The sequence below is a fragment of the Trichoderma harzianum genome (genome assembly GCF_003025095.1).
Source record: "Trichoderma harzianum CBS 226.95 unplaced genomic scaffold M431scaffold_10, whole genome shotgun sequence".
Lineage (NCBI taxonomy): Eukaryota > Fungi > Ascomycota > Sordariomycetes > Hypocreales > Hypocreaceae > Trichoderma > Trichoderma harzianum.
This window is the reverse complement of record NW_020209258.1, coordinates 1,173,936-1,190,738: the sequence shown is the minus strand read 5'-3', so window position 1 is coordinate 1,190,738 and position 16,803 is coordinate 1,173,936. Positions and strand designations below refer to the sequence as shown.

The 16,803-nt window shown below is 50.9% G+C and overlaps 6 protein-coding genes across 6 annotated transcripts; 3 read left to right on the top strand and 3 right to left on the bottom strand.

The window, feature by feature from the left end:
• Positions 1–985: 985 nt before the first annotated feature.
• M431DRAFT_497725 (hypothetical protein) lies at positions 986–2,558 on the bottom strand (the record flags this gene model as incomplete). The annotated part of the gene is made up of 2 exons (XM_024917629.1): positions 986–2,326; positions 2,382–2,558. The coding sequence occupies 2 exons, from the start codon at positions 2,556–2,558 to the stop codon at positions 986–988; spliced, it is 1,518 nt and encodes a 505-aa protein (XP_024772110.1).
• Positions 2,559–2,802: 244 nt separating this feature from the next.
• On the top strand, positions 2,803–4,602 carry M431DRAFT_510592 (hypothetical protein). The gene has a single exon (XM_024919508.1). The coding sequence runs from the start codon at positions 2,842–2,844 to the stop codon at positions 4,492–4,494; it is 1,653 nt and encodes a 550-aa protein (XP_024772109.1). The 5' UTR covers positions 2,803–2,841; the 3' UTR covers positions 4,495–4,602.
• Positions 4,603–4,761: 159 nt separating this feature from the next.
• On the bottom strand, positions 4,762–8,448 carry M431DRAFT_497723 (hypothetical protein; the record flags this gene model as incomplete). The annotated part of the gene is made up of 8 exons (XM_024917628.1): positions 4,762–5,172; positions 5,242–5,918; positions 5,985–6,100; position 6,750; positions 7,153–8,078; position 8,146; positions 8,220–8,286; positions 8,377–8,448. 8 exons carry the CDS (start codon positions 8,446–8,448, stop codon positions 4,762–4,764), a joined length of 2,271 nt encoding a protein of 756 aa, XP_024772108.1.
• A 1,756-nt stretch (positions 8,449–10,204) lies between these two features.
• M431DRAFT_91376 (hypothetical protein) lies at positions 10,205–12,492 on the top strand (the record flags this gene model as incomplete). Its single annotated transcript, XM_024924258.1, has 3 exons — positions 10,205–10,427; positions 10,475–12,085; positions 12,152–12,492. The coding sequence occupies 3 exons, from the start codon at positions 10,205–10,207 to the stop codon at positions 12,490–12,492; spliced, it is 2,175 nt and encodes a 724-aa protein (XP_024772107.1).
• Positions 12,493–13,207: 715 nt separating this feature from the next.
• M431DRAFT_91482 (hypothetical protein) lies at positions 13,208–15,088 on the bottom strand (the record flags this gene model as incomplete). Its single annotated transcript, XM_024924267.1, has 6 exons — positions 13,208–13,342; positions 13,420–14,057; positions 14,115–14,181; positions 14,265–14,659; positions 14,724–14,873; positions 14,944–15,088. 6 exons carry the CDS (start codon positions 15,086–15,088, stop codon positions 13,208–13,210), a joined length of 1,530 nt encoding a protein of 509 aa, XP_024772106.1.
• A 635-nt stretch (positions 15,089–15,723) lies between these two features.
• M431DRAFT_121208 (hypothetical protein) lies at positions 15,724–16,749 on the top strand (the record flags this gene model as incomplete). Its single annotated transcript, XM_024912125.1, has 2 exons — positions 15,724–15,779; positions 15,846–16,749. The coding sequence occupies 2 exons, from the start codon at positions 15,724–15,726 to the stop codon at positions 16,747–16,749; spliced, it is 960 nt and encodes a 319-aa protein (XP_024772105.1).
• Between the last annotated feature and the right edge of the window lie 54 nt (positions 16,750–16,803).

Below are 16,803 nucleotides of genomic sequence, written 5' to 3'. Positions count from 1 at the left end.
AAAAAAAAAAAAAAAAAAAAAGGAAGAAAAAGGAACGATAAAGCTGAAACTACAGCTGGCAGCTCTATTACGTCGACGGCTTGAAATAGGATTCACTCTTGAGCTCATTATTGGAGCAAAGTAGTTCATTAATATGTGACCACCAGGATGGCTTAATCCTACAATCACACGGCTTCTCTCTACTACTTGGCATTCCTGGCACCAACCTTCGAATTTAAGCACCAATCGAAGAAGACTTGATACGTTGGCAAATGGCCTAACTGCTCTGAATGTGACCATCCTGCAGATGAAATTCATGCAAATTTATTGCATACTTTATGTGAAATGCTCTTGTACTAGGCTGACCCTGCCTCATTATGAGCCTGCTGCCTTTCTCTTCCCTACGTACGATATTGCACAAGATGCCCAACAAGACTTCAGCAAATAAGATGCACCGAATGACTTTATCCCATTTATAGGCGAAGCGCCGATGAAGTCTTGGATGAGGTGTCTTACCCCATGGGTAACATTAGTTTGTAGTTGCATGGGTTCAGCGTCTAGGGACCCCCCCTGCATGTATCTGACCACTTCACACTCGTAGACCTATGGAGTGCATACCCGCGAATACAAAGGGCCCACGTATTACAGTCCAAGTGGCCAACCGGTGTGAAATTGATGCTAATTGCTACCATTTGATTCGGGTTTACACAAGTACAGGAAGCAACGAATAAGCTCAAAAGGCTTTACCGATGTAGCCGCTGAGTCTGTAAATAGGAAGAGGGGGGGGGTCAGAAGGGCTTCACCGCCACAAAAACAGCGGAATTCAGATATGGAACATGTGATCCTCTGCCTTACCGAAAGGCACTTAGTAGTATAGGTTATCATTCACGGAGGTGCCTATCCTGGAGGAATCACCTGCCCTTTATACCAACAGAATTACAAACCCCTATCGGAGGCTCGGTATATGCACGGAGGAGGAGATTGTGAGGATGATGGCATTCCCATGCTATCTACGAAACCATTCATACTTTTCCGCTTCTGCCATTCGTTCCTCAACACGCCTGATGGTCTCTTCATCATACAATTCCTCGAGGGGCTTGTCTGCCTTGAAGATTTCTTTCTCATGCCTCGTGGCCTCCTCCTTCGTCATACAGGCCAAATCTCTCAGCCTAATCGTGGAGCATTTCTGTTCGTCCTTGCCTTCTCCGATAACCGTCATGCTGCATGTTTCAGGCTTCTTCCATCTGATGAGAACCAGTTTTGTAGGGATTCCGCTTAGAATACTGCGACCGCGATACAACTCTTCCGTCATGAATGCCACGTCGCCAAGTGTGAGAGGCGTCTTGAGGCCTGTAGTACCAGGCACAAACATTCGAGCGAGTTTCTCTTCCGATCCTTGAACATATGTCAGAATACCTTCATACATTCGTTCTCGTGCCTTGCCCGGCACGTATGAGATGGGATATCCAGTTATCTTCAGAATAACGTGGTTTGCCGCTGTCAAGCCAAAGATGGCCGGCATAGTGCCCAGCACAGGCAGGATTCGCACTCGGAAATTGGCCATGACACCAAGGTCGCCAACTGAGCCTTTCTGGAACTCCTCTTCAGGCAGGGGCAACAGCTCAGCTTTTCCCTCTCCGGATTGCTCCGTAGAATACACGACTGGTATGCCGCTGGTGATGCCAAGAAGCTTCAGCCGTCGTCTTGTAGCTCGTGATAGTCCATCGTCTTTGCTCGTTCCAATGTCGCCGATGACTATCTTCGTAGGATCTCCTTTACATCCTGCGCCCATGGAGCTGATGACGGGCAGGTTGTTATCATAGCAATATTTTAACAGAGCAACCTTCGTGTCAATGTTGTCAATGGCGTCGATAATGAAGTCTGGCTTACGGCCATCTTCTTTCCAGGGCGCTAGCATAGTTTCGGCAACAGACTCATCAAACTTTTCCTGACGGAGGTCGAACTTGATCCATGGGGCGATGGCAATGAGTCGTCGAAACAGGCATTGCACCTTGGGAGTTCCTACATCTGCCAGAGTCGCAACGGCATGTCGGTTCAATGAGGAGAGCGTAACTTGGTCAAAGTCAATGAGTCGAATCTTGGAGACACCTGACCGAGCCAAGGTTGCAGCGCAATGTGAACCGACGCCTCCGCAACCCACTACTATAACAAACGAATCCCGTAACTTCTGTAGGCCTTCTGGTGTAAGAAAGACCTGGTTGCGTGCAAGCTGCTCTAGAATAAGTTCCTCGTCAAAGTCTCCAGCTTGCGCCCGCTTTGCCAGGGCTATGTTGCGAGCATCTTCGAGATCCAGACCTGATTCTGATGAGGCACCGAAGCTGTTCAACTAAAGAAGTTGTTAGCCTTCAAGTGAATTGTAAAAAGCTAAGGATTCAATTCACTCTTCCTCTGTCGGTTGACAGCAACGGGATGGAGTTCTTCAGTTCTGAAAGCCGCTCTTCTCGTTCCAATGCCTGAAATCCTAGTATCAATCCCGCTACAGTTGCACCAGACACAGCCGCGGTTGCGAGCAGCTGGAACCGGGAATTGGAAAGTGTATCTGATAAGAATGAAGACATGCTGCTCACATCATTTAAACCAGAAATTTCCTATAAGTTTTATCCAACAAAGAAGCGATTGGCTACATGAGTACTCAACTACGATGGTGCCATTGAATTGTGCAGGAATTTTAGTGGGCTTGACGGCTGCTTAGTCATTAGCCGGGCTTATCGAAGGTGGGATGCAAAAGATAGGAATGATGCAACTCTAAATTGCATAGATCTCGACGACACAAGATTATTTCTCCGTCAGTGAATTGATTCGCCCAGCCCGGGACTCCGGCTCTCCCAGGCCAGCGCCGCCATGGCCCCAAGATTGATATCCCGGAGGATTCTCCTGCATCCCGCAGGAACTTCCCGCCCGCGATGCCTCCGGAGCTTTGCGAACCAATCCCGCCTCACCACTACGAACGGTTCACGACCCATCCTACCGTTTCTCTTCATCCCCAGATCAAGTCCCAATTCAGTACGGCGATTCACATCCGAGAGACAAAGATGGTGGAAGCACGAGGCGAAGCTCGTTGTGCGCTACACCCTCACGCTGTGGGGAGCTGCCGTATGCGTCTTGACGATCTTCTTTGCAGTCAACGAGGAGATTGTGGAGCGAGAGTTTCCGACGCCTCACGAGTGGCACTACTTGACGAGGAAGTTTCTACGGGACGCAAATAGCTTCAAGGATCCAAAGAATGGCGAAATCAACTGGGCGAGGGCGCTGGAGCTATCACGAGGAGTCGTTATTCGATTGGAAGATGTCAAGACTGGTGGACAGGACGTAATCAAGCTCTCGGACGTGGTCGATCCGCTGCTGGAAGTGCCCGGAGAATTCATCGCATGCGACATTTCAGCGAAATCCGAGGAATGGCGAAGAGGCTACTTTGAGGCCATCATGTTGGCAGCTAAAGCCGCAGAGCACGTCGACGGCTGGCAGAGAGACATAACACGCAACATCGTAACGCCCCCCGAATTCGTCATTGGTCCATCGAATCCTCACCCGACCCCCATCCCGCCAGGCAACCCGTCAGCTCCCCGTGAGGAAGATTGCGAAACCGCATATCCGTCCGCCGACAACTGGTACACCAAAATCCTTGCGACCAGAGGCCTGACTTCGCGCCAGAAGATGGAAGCTTGCCTGGAATACGCCAGCTTCATGGAATTCAAGGGCAATTCTGAAGGTGCCGAATCCCTCTACAAGCTAGCACTCGCAGAAGCAACCTCTGGCGTCGACCCAAAGAAACTGCCCTACGACCCAAGGACCCTGACTCTCAAGGAGCGCGCCGGGCCACCATCAATGAACGTTCTCGACGCCCTGACAGCCACAGCCAACCACATAGCTCGCAAGGGAGACATCTCCTCCGCCCTACCAATCTATCTCTCCATCCTCAAAGCTCGCCGCTCTCTATCTAATGATCCCCCTCGCACAACATCTTCTAAACCAAAAGTTGAATCCTTCACTCAGCAGATAGTCAAATTCTTCGCCCCGCCAGACTACCCCCCACCTCCCCCGGACGGCACGCAACCTCCCTGGCGAAGCACCCTAGAACGATGCCAGGAAGCCGCTCTGAATCTTTACATCGGAGAGATTCTCTACGCCACAGGATCGAGAGATGAGGGCTTGGCCTGGACCAGAGACGGAGTGGACTTGGCAGAGGAGCAACTCCGAGATTCTAAACTACCTCAGGACGCCCGCGAGATGAAATCAGCGTGTAGAAACTGTCTCTCTACTGGATTGGGCAACTGGTCCATCATGGTATCAAGATTGGCAAAGGAGGAGAAGGAAAAGAAGGCAACAGGATCTCAGACATCCATGTTCTCTTTCTGGAGCGGACCGTCACAGGCGACAGAGGGCCGCTGGGAAGCTGAGGAAGTAGTGATTCAAGACCGCGTCAAGCGGACACGGGAGTTGTTGGAGGATGTTCAGGCGCCAAAGCCCGGCATTGTGTCGTTTTTCAAGGTATGAGTGTATCAAATAGTCTATAGTTATCGGTTGGTTATTTGCCCCGTTGTATTAAAACGCCTTGTCCGATAGGGGGACACTGCAGAATTCCTTGTATTAGTATAAGTTAGTGGAGATGGCAAAGAAGTGCTTTTCCTTGATCTTTTCCTTGATCTTTTCCTTGATCTCTATGATAATGTCCGTCCTAAAGTCTGCCTACCACCTCATGAAACCATGTCAGGGCTATCAAGTTCCCAAGCTGACATTTCCAGCAAAAACAGCATTCGTCTATTAGACCTCCGACTCCGACTCAGAATCTGTCTCCGGTGCCTGTCCGGTCTCCTGAAACTTTTTCCAGCGCTCAGCCTGCTTCACCTGCGCGTTGAACTCCGCCGGGTCAACCTTGGATACCACAGGTTTGTCCTCCTCGGGCAGATCATCCCAGTGCTGCTCAGTCATAGCCGGTGGCGGACAATCGATCGGCGTGATAGCTGGATTCTCATAGCCCAGGTCCATAGCTACGTCCTGAATGTGCGAAACGATATGAGATCGCGCCCGAATCAGAATAGTCTCGGCGTACATTGGCTCGGACGAAGATACGCATGGAAATCCCAGCGGTGGAATGCTGAGCTCTGAATTACCTCCAGGGGGAGCCAGAGGAGTGCCGAGGGGCTCTGGACAAACGAGATAGCCACAGGCTCGCTAAATGTGCCATGTTAGCCGAACAACAGATTCTAGGTATGATTGATAAAATGGGAGACAGCGCCTAACCTTTGCCATGAAGTCTTTGAACGATGCGTTTGTCAAATCTTCCGCTTCGCATACTGGGCCTAGCATGGTCATGGAATTGAGCCTCTTGCCCCAGGTATCCCAAGCTTGTTGGCCATCTAAAAACTTTTCGACGATTTCGCAGCTCTCTCCAATAGCTATAACATCCAGCAATGCCTTGTCATTTGCCATGGAGCGAAGCACCTCGTCAAACATGTACTTGACATGCTTCACTGGATCCTCGTTGCCGGGAATGTCGTTCAGCGCCGGCACATGTCGTACACCTTTATGCAATAAACTAGGCAACGGCAAAAAAGAGCTCGCAAGAACCGTAATCGCACGCTTTCCCTGGGGCCAGAAGTACGTCTGGCCCATATTTGCCAGCACGATACCTGGCGGAGAGGCATCATCTGGAGACGAATGCTGAGATGATAGAGCACGAATCACAGAGACCATGCTTCCTTCGTTGATGCCTCCAGCTCCATTGGCGACACGACCGGCCACGAGACCAAGCTCCTGCGTAGGTTCGCCGAATATGACGACGACACGAGATTTCGTATCGAGATTTGGGGTGACGAAGATGGGCATGTGAGGCTCGGTGGTGGATACTCCTAGAGGGAGGAAGACTTTCTGAAGACCTTCTTTCTCTAGACGTTCGTGAATTACGGATTCCAAGGCATCTGTGAATTATCTGTCAGATATATCGAATGAAGAGTTTTGTTGTCGAATGTGCGATTCCTACTCACGATTGAATGCGAATCGCTGACGAGCGCAAATCCGAGGGTTTTTATCGATAAAGAACTTAAAGTAATTATCGGGATCCTCGATGGACCTGATTTCATCTTGATCGTTGATAAAGTATCTATTTCAAGGCATCAGGTTAGAAATCAACAAACTCAGTACATCAAAGAAGAGGAAGTACAATATGTGAGGAGACAAACCCGAGTCCCTTGAGATCCGATGGAAAAGAGGCATCCTTTGGGAGGCCCGTCCATAGACGACGAAACATGACGACGACGAGGAGAAGATGTTGGTTCTTCTATCTGCTTGGCGTGGAGTAAAGAAGAAAGTTCTTTGGTGCTCTGCTGTTGATGGAGATGTAGAAGATGTGGAAGTTGGGAGCCACTACAATGCTTAAAAGAGGAGGAGATAGGCCGCGTGCCGATAGAGAGTTTTATTTCCCCCAACACAATGCAAACGCACGAGCATTCAGACTCTTGTAGAAGCCCTTGAAGTACTCGATGCGAATAGCCGCATGCCAGCTGCGCGCACCCGCCGGTAAGAGCGAGGGAATGTGCTCGCAACTGGGTTACTGATGAAACTCTGACCGCAACAGGCACGGAATATTTGCGGGCTCTGTCTATTGAAGAATGGAGAGGTACGAGTAGCAATTGGAAAGCTGTTTGGTTAACAAAAATGTATCAAAAGGTAATGTAAAGATACATCAAGTTGGAACTGGAGGCCTTGATACCCAACAGTAGCACAAGTTGAATAAAAGATATCTTAGCTACTCTACTTAGGGAAATATATAGAGCTCGGTAGATGATTAAGAAAATCCCTAGTGTCAAAAGAGTCCGCTGCATTGCTGCGAGTGAACAAACTGTATCTGTCAATATATGTCATTAGAGTGTCGTCAAGTTTCCATCTTGCAACCATATAACGCCAAACCGTTTCCCAAATTAAAAAATTATTCGCAAAATAATCATTTAGAAGAAGCCAAAAAGCAGGCATAAACAATGTCAAAGTGTTCCAACTCCAATCAACGTCGAAATGAAAAGCTAAAGCGACTTGTGCTACCCATTCGACTAGCCAGAACTTCCTCCATGGCAGAGCGCGTAACTGATGCATCTGTATCAACAAGCATATCAGCAAATGAAATATACAATAATGTCTAAACATCTTAGAAAACTATACCGTCCAAGTCACTAAAGCTGCTGCTGATGCTAGGCGTGCCCTCGCTGTTTTCTTGAGAGCTCCGGGTCTCTGTGTTGCGGCGAGGAGACGAGGGGCCTGCGCTGTTGCGCTCTCGCGACTTGCCCGGCCGCGACACCATGGCAGGTGAGCTCGCTGACGAGTCGGAGGTCTGCGAGTGATGGAGATCCTTTGAAAATGACTTTGGAGTCCGCCTTGGTGGATTGCGGCCCTCCTGATTCCTCAGCTTCAATGTAGATGATAGGTCGTGCGCTGATGCATCAGCAGACGGCGCATTCCGCGGTTGAAACGCAGGTTCCGACTCGTCGTCCTCATCCGCATTATATCTAAGAGACGAGTCTTGCTGTGTAGGCCGTGGTGGTCGACGGATGATGCGGGACTGAACTGGCAGCGATTCGTCGTCGGATGAGGTTGTTGAGCTCGTCTCGGCCGGGCCAGGTGAATCCATCCTGTTGATTTCAGCCCCGGGTAGCTTGGGGGACCTTGGCGTCGGCGCTTGCGATGGCGTTGGCAGTGATGATAGTCGGATCCCCCCAGATTGCCCAGCGCCTCGGGGGTTGGGTCTGTTGCCGATCCTAGGAGAAGCGCCGCCGCCATCCCTCATGACCGTCGTTGTCGCTGAGGTGTTGCGAGACATAGCCGGGCGAGCCGGCGCATTCATGGCAGGCCCAGCGCTGCCGCTCTCGTTCCGTAGCATGGACACATCGCGACGGATAGATAGGGCTGACGGCGTCCTCAGATGTCCTGGACCAGCTAGATCGGCTCCAGGTATGGGTGACTGCGCCGCTGAGCCTTTGGCCGCGGCGGCGGCTTTTCGAACCTGAGCAAGAGTGTGTGATTGGTGTCGTTCGTTCAGGTAGGCCACCTGTTGGACTAGAAACTCGACGGGGACTTCGAATCGGTCGGCTCTGGAGATGTAAATGGTCAGTCGACAGCTCAGGGGAATGGATCGGCAGGGCAACTGGCGTCGCATACACTAGGCTCCCTGCGCATCAGTTAGCAATTCATGTTCTTTCGTCCATCAGTTTCTGCAGAGGGTCGCATCATACAGTCTATTTCACCGTGCTGGGAGAGAATCTTCCACAAAGCATCGTCTTTGGCGGTGTCCCAACTGACCTAACCGGGTGTTCAATGTTAGCAGGTCGATGTTGTCACTGCTGCAGATGACGCTATATGATAGAGGGAGACAAGGGCACATCAACGTACGGCAGGTGGATCAACGAAGCCCCGACGAGGGATGGGGACCCTGATGAAGACTGTATACTGCGGCTCTGCCATATCGATATCGCCGAGGTAAATGTGGACGCAGGTTGAGCTACGATAGGGAAGAATCGAAGATGGGAAGAAGATGGAGAGAATGGAAGAAAGCCGAAGATGAAGCTTGGCTGTGGCTGTACCGTGGTCATGGCATGGACTGGACATGGAGCTCAGAATCAGAAGACAAGCTCCGAGACGCCGCAAAAGTTACGCGGCTCAGCGTGCCGAGTCAAGGCTGCATTAGCGCCAGGCAGCCCCTCCATCACTTCCACATGCGCTGTAGGAACGCCTGACTGACTGTGCCTGCTGGCCATTGCCGTCAGGGGCGTTGCGTTGTGCTAGTGAGGCGAGTTCGCTGTGGTCGGTCGCGTGGAGGCGCTGCAGCCACTGCGACATGCCCTTTGATAAGAAGTTTGGGCTTGAAGCTGTGATCGTCAAATGTGTTAGGTTTCCATAATGTCAATACGACCAGATACCTACATCATCACGGATATATACCAAGTATTCCATCTCTTTACTTAAAATATCTATCAGTACTATTTTGTTCATAACGGTGCACCAGCATAGAACAGGTGTGCTGTCAAAGATACTATGCGGTGATCCTTCAAATCTTATCTTGTGCCATCACCGATGATGTAATGGCGCCACGAACTGGTGGTGTTACTCACAATCATCGAAATATTAAACCCCAGGCTTCAATGCCTTTCTTTGAGTCACGCCGAGGCGCCTTGTGCAGTCAAGCAACGGCGCTGTGAAACCTCAAGTGCGCATTATCACATCCACAAATGCGAAACAATCTGTCACAGACATCTTCCACCAACGACAGAAAGCAAGCAGCTCAGAGCCTCACGACGGCTCAAGTCCAACTTCAGCCGGGGTAAGCTAAGCTGGCGCAAGGTTCAACGGCGTTTGACAAGAGCATGTAGGACTACTGCAGTCGCATCCGAAAACGGCATCTCCAATGGAACGTCAATATACAGAATCCAATAGTCCATCCAATCCCAGTCAGTCAAAGTATATATTTTTAGCTTTGATACCGTAGCTCTCAGCTCTCATATAAAAACTTCGATATTGGAAAGGCAGCGAGACGGACTTGATAGAGAAATCGTCAACTTAGGCCATCGCCATCTTTCTCAACACGTTACACCCACGAGATACTGCTTCCACAATTCCACAATATCGACAACAATCCAACTTCATCTCGAAATCAGCAACACCAATCGTGCAGCTTCATCCCATCTTATGATCTACGGATACGCGCTCAACTTCGTCCGTCGCATCACTTCTCCCGGATTTGGTCTAGGGTATCCAAGCCGTCCAAACTTGTCAGCCCCTCGGCGGGGTTATTCGCCCAGCTCTCTCTCTATTCAACTTTTAGCGACCAGCCTAAGCTACAGCAGCCACCTATTGTTCCGTCATTGCCCACAGCACTCAACTGCACTGAGCTTTTTGGTTACACCGTCGTCTCCCGATTCCCGAACATTTGCGACTCCTCCAGTCTTTTCCGATTAACACGCGATAAGACGCAACGCCTTATCTGCCAAGGTACGGCCACCTGCTTTGCTTCTCTCATGCATGTGAAGCGTCAAGAGCCGCAACGTCAAATACTAACTAATGCTCTGGCATAGAATATCCACGCCGCTGCTCTTAATCCTCGGCTGGTGACGAAATAAGCAACTTCTAGTGTTTGGCGGGGGAGCTGACGGATCCATCGAACTACAACAAGAATCTCGACTTCACCATGGTCGTCTCCGAACTGACGGCGTCTGCCGTTGCCATGAAGTCCTCGCCACCATCGGACAGAGGCGACAGCAGCAACAGCAGCATAGAAGCTCAGCTGCCGCCCCTCGAGAACTGCGCAAAGGACGGCAAGTCGCCATTTATCAAGGCCTATGCAGACAGTCTCGTGGCCTGGCAACTGCTCGACAACGAGGCTGTCGAGAGGGCGAGGAGAGAGAACAAGCTCATCTTCCTGCACATTGGATACAGGGCCTGCCACTGTGAGTTCGTCTCTATGTCCCGTTGGATTTCGCTGACTCTGTCCCAGTCTCTCGCCTCATGGCCCTCGAGTCCTTTTCGAATTCTGACTGCGCTGCCGTCCTGAACCACTCCTTTGTTCCCATCATCGTGGACCGCGAAGTACGCCCCGATATCGACACCATCTACATGAACTACGTCCAGGCCGTGAGCAACTCCGGAGGCTGGCCGCTCAACCTCTTCCTCACCCCAGAACTGGAGCCCGTCTTCGGAGGCACGTATTGGCCCGGGCCCAGTGTGGCAAGAAGGGCCACGGAGGACCACGGCGATGAGCCCCTGGACTTCCTGGTGATCCTGAAAAAAGTGCGCAACATCTGGAAGGATCAGCAGGCCAGATGCCGCAAAGAGGCAACCGAGGTCATTGGCCAACTGCGTGAATTTGCGGCCGAGGGCACTCTTGGGAAACGAAGCATTACGGCTCCACAGCCGATAGCTCCCGCTGGATGGGGTGCTCCAGTGCCCAACCAGCCCGCTGCCAAAGTGAGCGACAGCACGGTCGTGTCTAGTGAGCTAGACCTCGATCAACTCGAAGAGGCTTATACGCACATTGCCGGAACGTTTGATCCAGTATACGGGGGGTTTGGGCTGGCTCCGAAATTCCTGACGCCCCCCAAGCTGGCCTTTTTGTTGAACCTGGTCAACTTTCCCTCTCCGGTGCAGGATGTCGTTGGTGAGGCTGAGTGTAAGCATGCGCTGGACATGGCCCTGGATACTCTGCGCAAGATCCGTCATGGGGCGCTTCATGACCACATCGGGGCCACTGGATTTGCCCGGTGCTCCGTGACACCCGATTGGAGCATTCCCAACTTTGAAAAGATGGTCGTTGATAATGCATCACTTCTCCAGCTGTACCTGGAGGCGTGGAAACAGAGTGGCGGGATGGAGGACAGTGAATTTTATGATGTCGTTGTTGAACTTGCCGAGTATCTAACATCCCCGCCCATTGCTCTTCCGAACGGTGGCTTTGCCTCATCCGAGGCTGCCGACTCCTACGCGAAAAGGGGAGACGGCGACAAGAGGGAGGGAGCGTACTATCTATGGACGCGGCGCGAGTTTGCTTCCGTAGTTGGTGCCGATGATAGCCATATTAGCCCCATGGTTGAAGCGTACTGGGATGTGCAAGAAGATGGAAACGTGGACGAAGATCACGACCCGAACGATGACTTCATTAACCAAAACATCTTGAGGATCAGGAAAACGCCCGATGAGCTGAGCAAGCAGTTCAATGTTCCCGTCGCAACGGTGAAGAAGAACATCCAGACCGCTAGGGAGGCTCTCAAGAAGAGGCGGGAGAAAGAGCGGCCACACCCAGATGTGGATGACAAAATTGTCACTGGATGGAATGGGTTGGTAGTTTCGGCTTTGGCGCGGACGGCAACATCTCTTAGGGTGCTAAACCCAGAGAAGAGCAAAAAGTATATGAGCGCGGCCAAGGCGTGCGTATCCTTTATCAAGGAGAATCTGTGGGATGAGAAGAATAAAACTCTGTACCGGATATGGAGCGACGGACGGGACACTGAGGGCTTTGCGGATGACTATGCGTATCTAATTCATGGTGTTTTGGACCTCTTTGATGCTACAGGGGACGAAAGCTATGTTGAATTTGCCGACAACCTGCAGAGTAAGTTTTCTCTCTTCACTTCACACAATCACCCCTAATTTGCATTTACTGACTTTCATCCTAAAGAATCCCAAACCTCCCTCTTCTACGATACCGCTGGAGCCTTCTACTCAACCACCCAATCCTCTCCTCACACCATCCTCCGCCTCAAAGACGGCATGGACACATCCCTCCCTTCCACCAACGGCGTTTCAGTCTCAAACCTGTTCCGACTCGGCGAACTCCTGGGAGACGAGAAATTCACCGGCTTCGCGCGGGAAACCATCAATGCCTTTGAGGCGGAGATGCTGCAGCACCCGTGGCTGTTCCCGGGCCTGCTGGGAGGCGTGGTCGTGGCGAGATTAGGATTGGGATTGGAACTCAAGACTGTGGATGTGAGGTACAAGACGACGAGGCAAAAGGCGTAAAATCCCCCTTTTTTCGTTTATTCAAAAAGTGTGTGGTTTCGGGAAACGGAATTTGGGATTGGGTTGGGGAGTTAATATTTTTATGGCCTTTTCCATTTTGTTTTAACTTCTCCTTGGAGATTTTTCTTTTAGTGGTTTGAAAGGACTGGCTTGAATGGTCTTGCTTTTCTGGCTCGAAGGGAAAGGAGAGGTTTAGGGAACCACCGTCATATATAGAGATTATCCTTTTTTTTTCTTTTTGGCTTGTCACCAGACACTCATGAATGTGTACCTTGTGTATGTATACCTGTGGCTGCATACAAACACGGCAATCTGACAAGTGTGAATCTCTGGCTACATACAAGCACATCGATCTGACAAGTGTGATTTCATGTCCTTTTTTTTCATCTTCATCAAGGGTATCTATTCTACAAGCGGATGGATGCCTCCTCACACGCCCAACCAAACACCCCTGAGTTTGTTACCCTCCCCGGATTATATCCTCCCTTGACCAATTAATTTTCCAAGCCCCCCCTCCCCCCCGGATGAAAAAAAGAACAAACATAAGCCATACTTCATTTCCCTTATCGTCTCCAAATGCTCGCTCATAGAAAACTAACTGCCGCCTGCTTAATCAGAATGACGATAATTCTCATCCAGTCAGTTCGAAACACATCAAACCCCCACAACAAACACCTCATCAAGGATACCACTACCACTCATCAGCGTCCCCCCATCAGCGGGCTGTTTTGTTCATCAGGCCCGAGAAGAAATCGTGTAGCTGTTCATTGTCAAAGTCCTTGGCTATGTTACTGACTGCGCCTTCTGGCTCGGAGGAGGGAACGTCAGCTGCGATGTGTGCATTGCGGTCCTGTGTAGGATGTTAGTTATAAATTGTTCTCCTGTCTTTTTTTTTTTTCTTTCTTGTTTAAATGGGATGAAGCATACCTTAAGGCGCTGCAGCATATCGTCAGCGTCAACTTGAATGCCGCCCATATTGAACTGCACGGGACCGATATGCTCATTAACAGTCTTTTCATCGTAGTCGAGTCTCTTCGTCGAGCTAGAAACAGCACTGTCTGTCGATTTCTCCGGTGCTTTTGACTTGTACGCCTCCAGAATCTTGAGCTGCCGTTCAAGAAAGTCCTGGGTGTCTTCACTTTCAACAGCCACTTCCGTGCCGTCGTTCATGGCGTTCTCCACGAGGGCGAGTCCTCCACTATTCGGATCTCTGCACCAGTCTTCGTAGAGTGCAATGGCGCTCTCAACTTGAGGCAGTTGGTTTGAGCCGTCGTCGTCGTCGTCTTCGGGGTCGGGCAGGGCCAGAGTTGGAGGAGGGGCCCCGAGGGGAATCTTGATGTCCTCGGACCAGTACTGTGAGACCTTTTCCGTGTCGAACGAGCCACCCAGAACTCTAATCTTGCCCCAAGAATCCCAGTTTGGGGGAACTACAATCTTATCTCGGTCGATGACGTTATGTTTCAGGGGTTGGCGTTTCAAAAGAGAAGTGATGCCGAGAGTTGAGTGTATGAGAATAGGGAGTTGAGATGCGGTGCTTTGTGATGTGTATATGAGTGAAGCGCCGTCTAAGCCATAGTTAGCTACTGCAAGATCACTTTCAATAGAAAAGAAGATGGTCTTACGTCTCAGCAGGACTGTTCGCAAGTTCTGTAGCACTCCGTCAAAGTCCGGTTCTTTCCATCCTTTGCTCTTCTCTAGAAAGTCGATTTTTTGCGACTAAAATATGTCAGTAAACCGTGAGAGCGCAAAAGACATTATAACATCAAACTTACGTTTTGACACACAACACACAACGGTAGCCCAAGAGGCTCAGTCCATTCGCCGGGCCCAAGCGGCAGTGAGCCGGCATTGCTATCACCATTGGCGACGGTGGCGGATGGAGTGCCATCCAGGTTGACCGACGAGCCTCCCCTTCCCCTCTCTTTCCAATTGTTCATGACCTCTTCCATCTCGGTTTGCACATCTCTGCTCAGGTGCTCTAGAACTTCCTGGAACACTTGCAGCCATGTCCAGATTTGACGCAGCCACAAATGCGGGTGCGACCAGTCTAGCAGTATTACCAGTGCAGTGTTTGGTATCGTCTCGGGCGTAAGTAAGGGGGCGATGAGCGAAGAGAACTCGCCCGAGGGCTGGGAAAGAAGATAGAGAGAAACTCGAGCAAGTGTGTCTATTTGTACCAGTCAGTCACCAATGTCAATGCCGCCGCTCCAATGCTTCGAGGGGTTGCTAACCATCTTGATCCGCGTCGAGGACATCATAATAAGTATAACCCAGGGCGTAGTTGTTCGCAATCGGGGGGATCTTTTGCCGGTCAAAGTTGCGCCTCGGTTCGGATCCTGACAGCGAGTCCAGAAACTCCCGTTGCGATTCCGGGGTGCCTCCTGAAGGGGAACGGTCAGTGAATCCCGCCGACAAGGTGTAAATGTTCCAGTCACGAGGATGCCTCCATACCCAAGACCAAAAGGTTCTTTTCCGGTAATCTCTTGCCGCTGGCCACTGACTCTAGCATTGAAGTCCACAAGTTCCTCTTGGGCTCGCCATTTTGACTGTCGCCGTCCCTTGATGTCATGGTATATTGTGATATCCTGTTTGCCATGGTCGCCGTCTCCGCACCTCCAAGGTGGCAATGTCGCTGAAACCAGATATGCTCTTGAAAATAAGTTGTAATCGTCCGGAACGCACGCGTTGATGTAGTCGCCGGGTTATTATAGGGGGGAAACGCTGCGCGCTTCAAGTCGTAGCTGTATTAAGGTGGGATGATAGAAGGTCCTAGGGATAGCGGAGCATCTTGGTCAAAGATGCCAACAACGATGCGATGTGGCGGGAAAAGGCGCTGCGCCTGTAGGGGGATCGCCGCTATAGTCGTCAAGCTCTGGTCTGAGGATTAGGATTGCGAAGCCATGAGCCTTGGAGGCAAGATATTTCCCGATAGCTATGGCAGAAGAAGCATCTCTATCAACCCGACTGGAACAAGGGTCACGAATGGATAATCGTCGGCTAGGTGGGGAGACGAGCCAGGAGAGACAGCGCAGCGCTACCCCCAGGTGCTGTAGGAGCTTGTTTAGTGGTAATTGGTCACTAAATGGAGCTCAGTGCGCATACAGCAGCCTTGTTCGAATCATTGAAGTAACTGCTCAGCCTTGCATCATCTTCAAGGTTCGCATCTCGACAAGACAGCACAGACTCAGCTTCTCAGCTTCTCAGCAAGATCCGCCATCTGAACAGAGCAACATGAACCAGATACGCGCCATCCAGGCGCTAAACAAAAAGGAAATCGAAAACGGAATGTAAGTCCTTCAACATACTTTAACAATCTTTAACTGGCGACAAAACGCAGAGCTGACCTGCCGCAGTTCACCAGACGCGTCCTGGCATGTCGACTATCGTGACACCGCCTTCGTCTACTTCGGCGGCCTCCCGTACGAACTCTCAGAAGGAGACATCATCACAATATTCTCCCAATTCGGCGAACCAGTGTTCCTAAAACTCGTGCGCGACAAAGAGACGGGCAAATCCAAGGGCTTCGGCTGGCTGAAATACGAAGACCAAAGGAGCACCGACCTCGCAGTAGATAATCTAGGCGGCGCTGAGATTGGCGGAAGATTACTACGTGTTGACCACGCCCGATACCAAGCACGAGACGACGAAGACCAAGATGAATTCAAAATTGGATGGGAAGATATCCAGCGCAGGGAAGGCAAGGCCGTGTCCGACGACGAGAGCATTCCCGAAGAGATCCAGAGACCGATGCTGCCTGAGGAGAGAGAGCTGGCTCTATTAATGAGAGACCATGACGACGATGATCCCATGAAGGGATTCTTGATTGACGAGAAGAAGAAAGAGGTGGAGGAGGCTCGGCGAAGAGCTGACAGGAAAGAGAAGCCGGACAGCCATAGGCATCACAGACATCACAAGTCAAGACGAGATAAGGAAGACGATGGTCGGCGCGAGAGATCACGGAGAGATGAACCCTCAGGAGAGAAAGAAAAGCGACCGTCAGATGGCGAGTCAAGACGATATCGACACCGAGATGATTCCAGAGAGCGTCATAGGAGGCACAGAGATTCACCCCGACAAGGCTCACGGGAACGGGAAAGACGGCGGGACAAGAAGCCCGAAGACGACAGGAGGTCCCATAGAAGAGACGATGATCGCGACAGACACAGGAGGCGGAGAGAAGACGACGACGACGACGATGGTAGGAGAAGGTCGCAGCGCAAGAGCAGAAGCCGATCTCCTCGGCGTCGTCAGAATTAGTACCAGGTCCAAAAAGCTATGAATACCCAAATAGAATTATTCCCCCATCTTCGT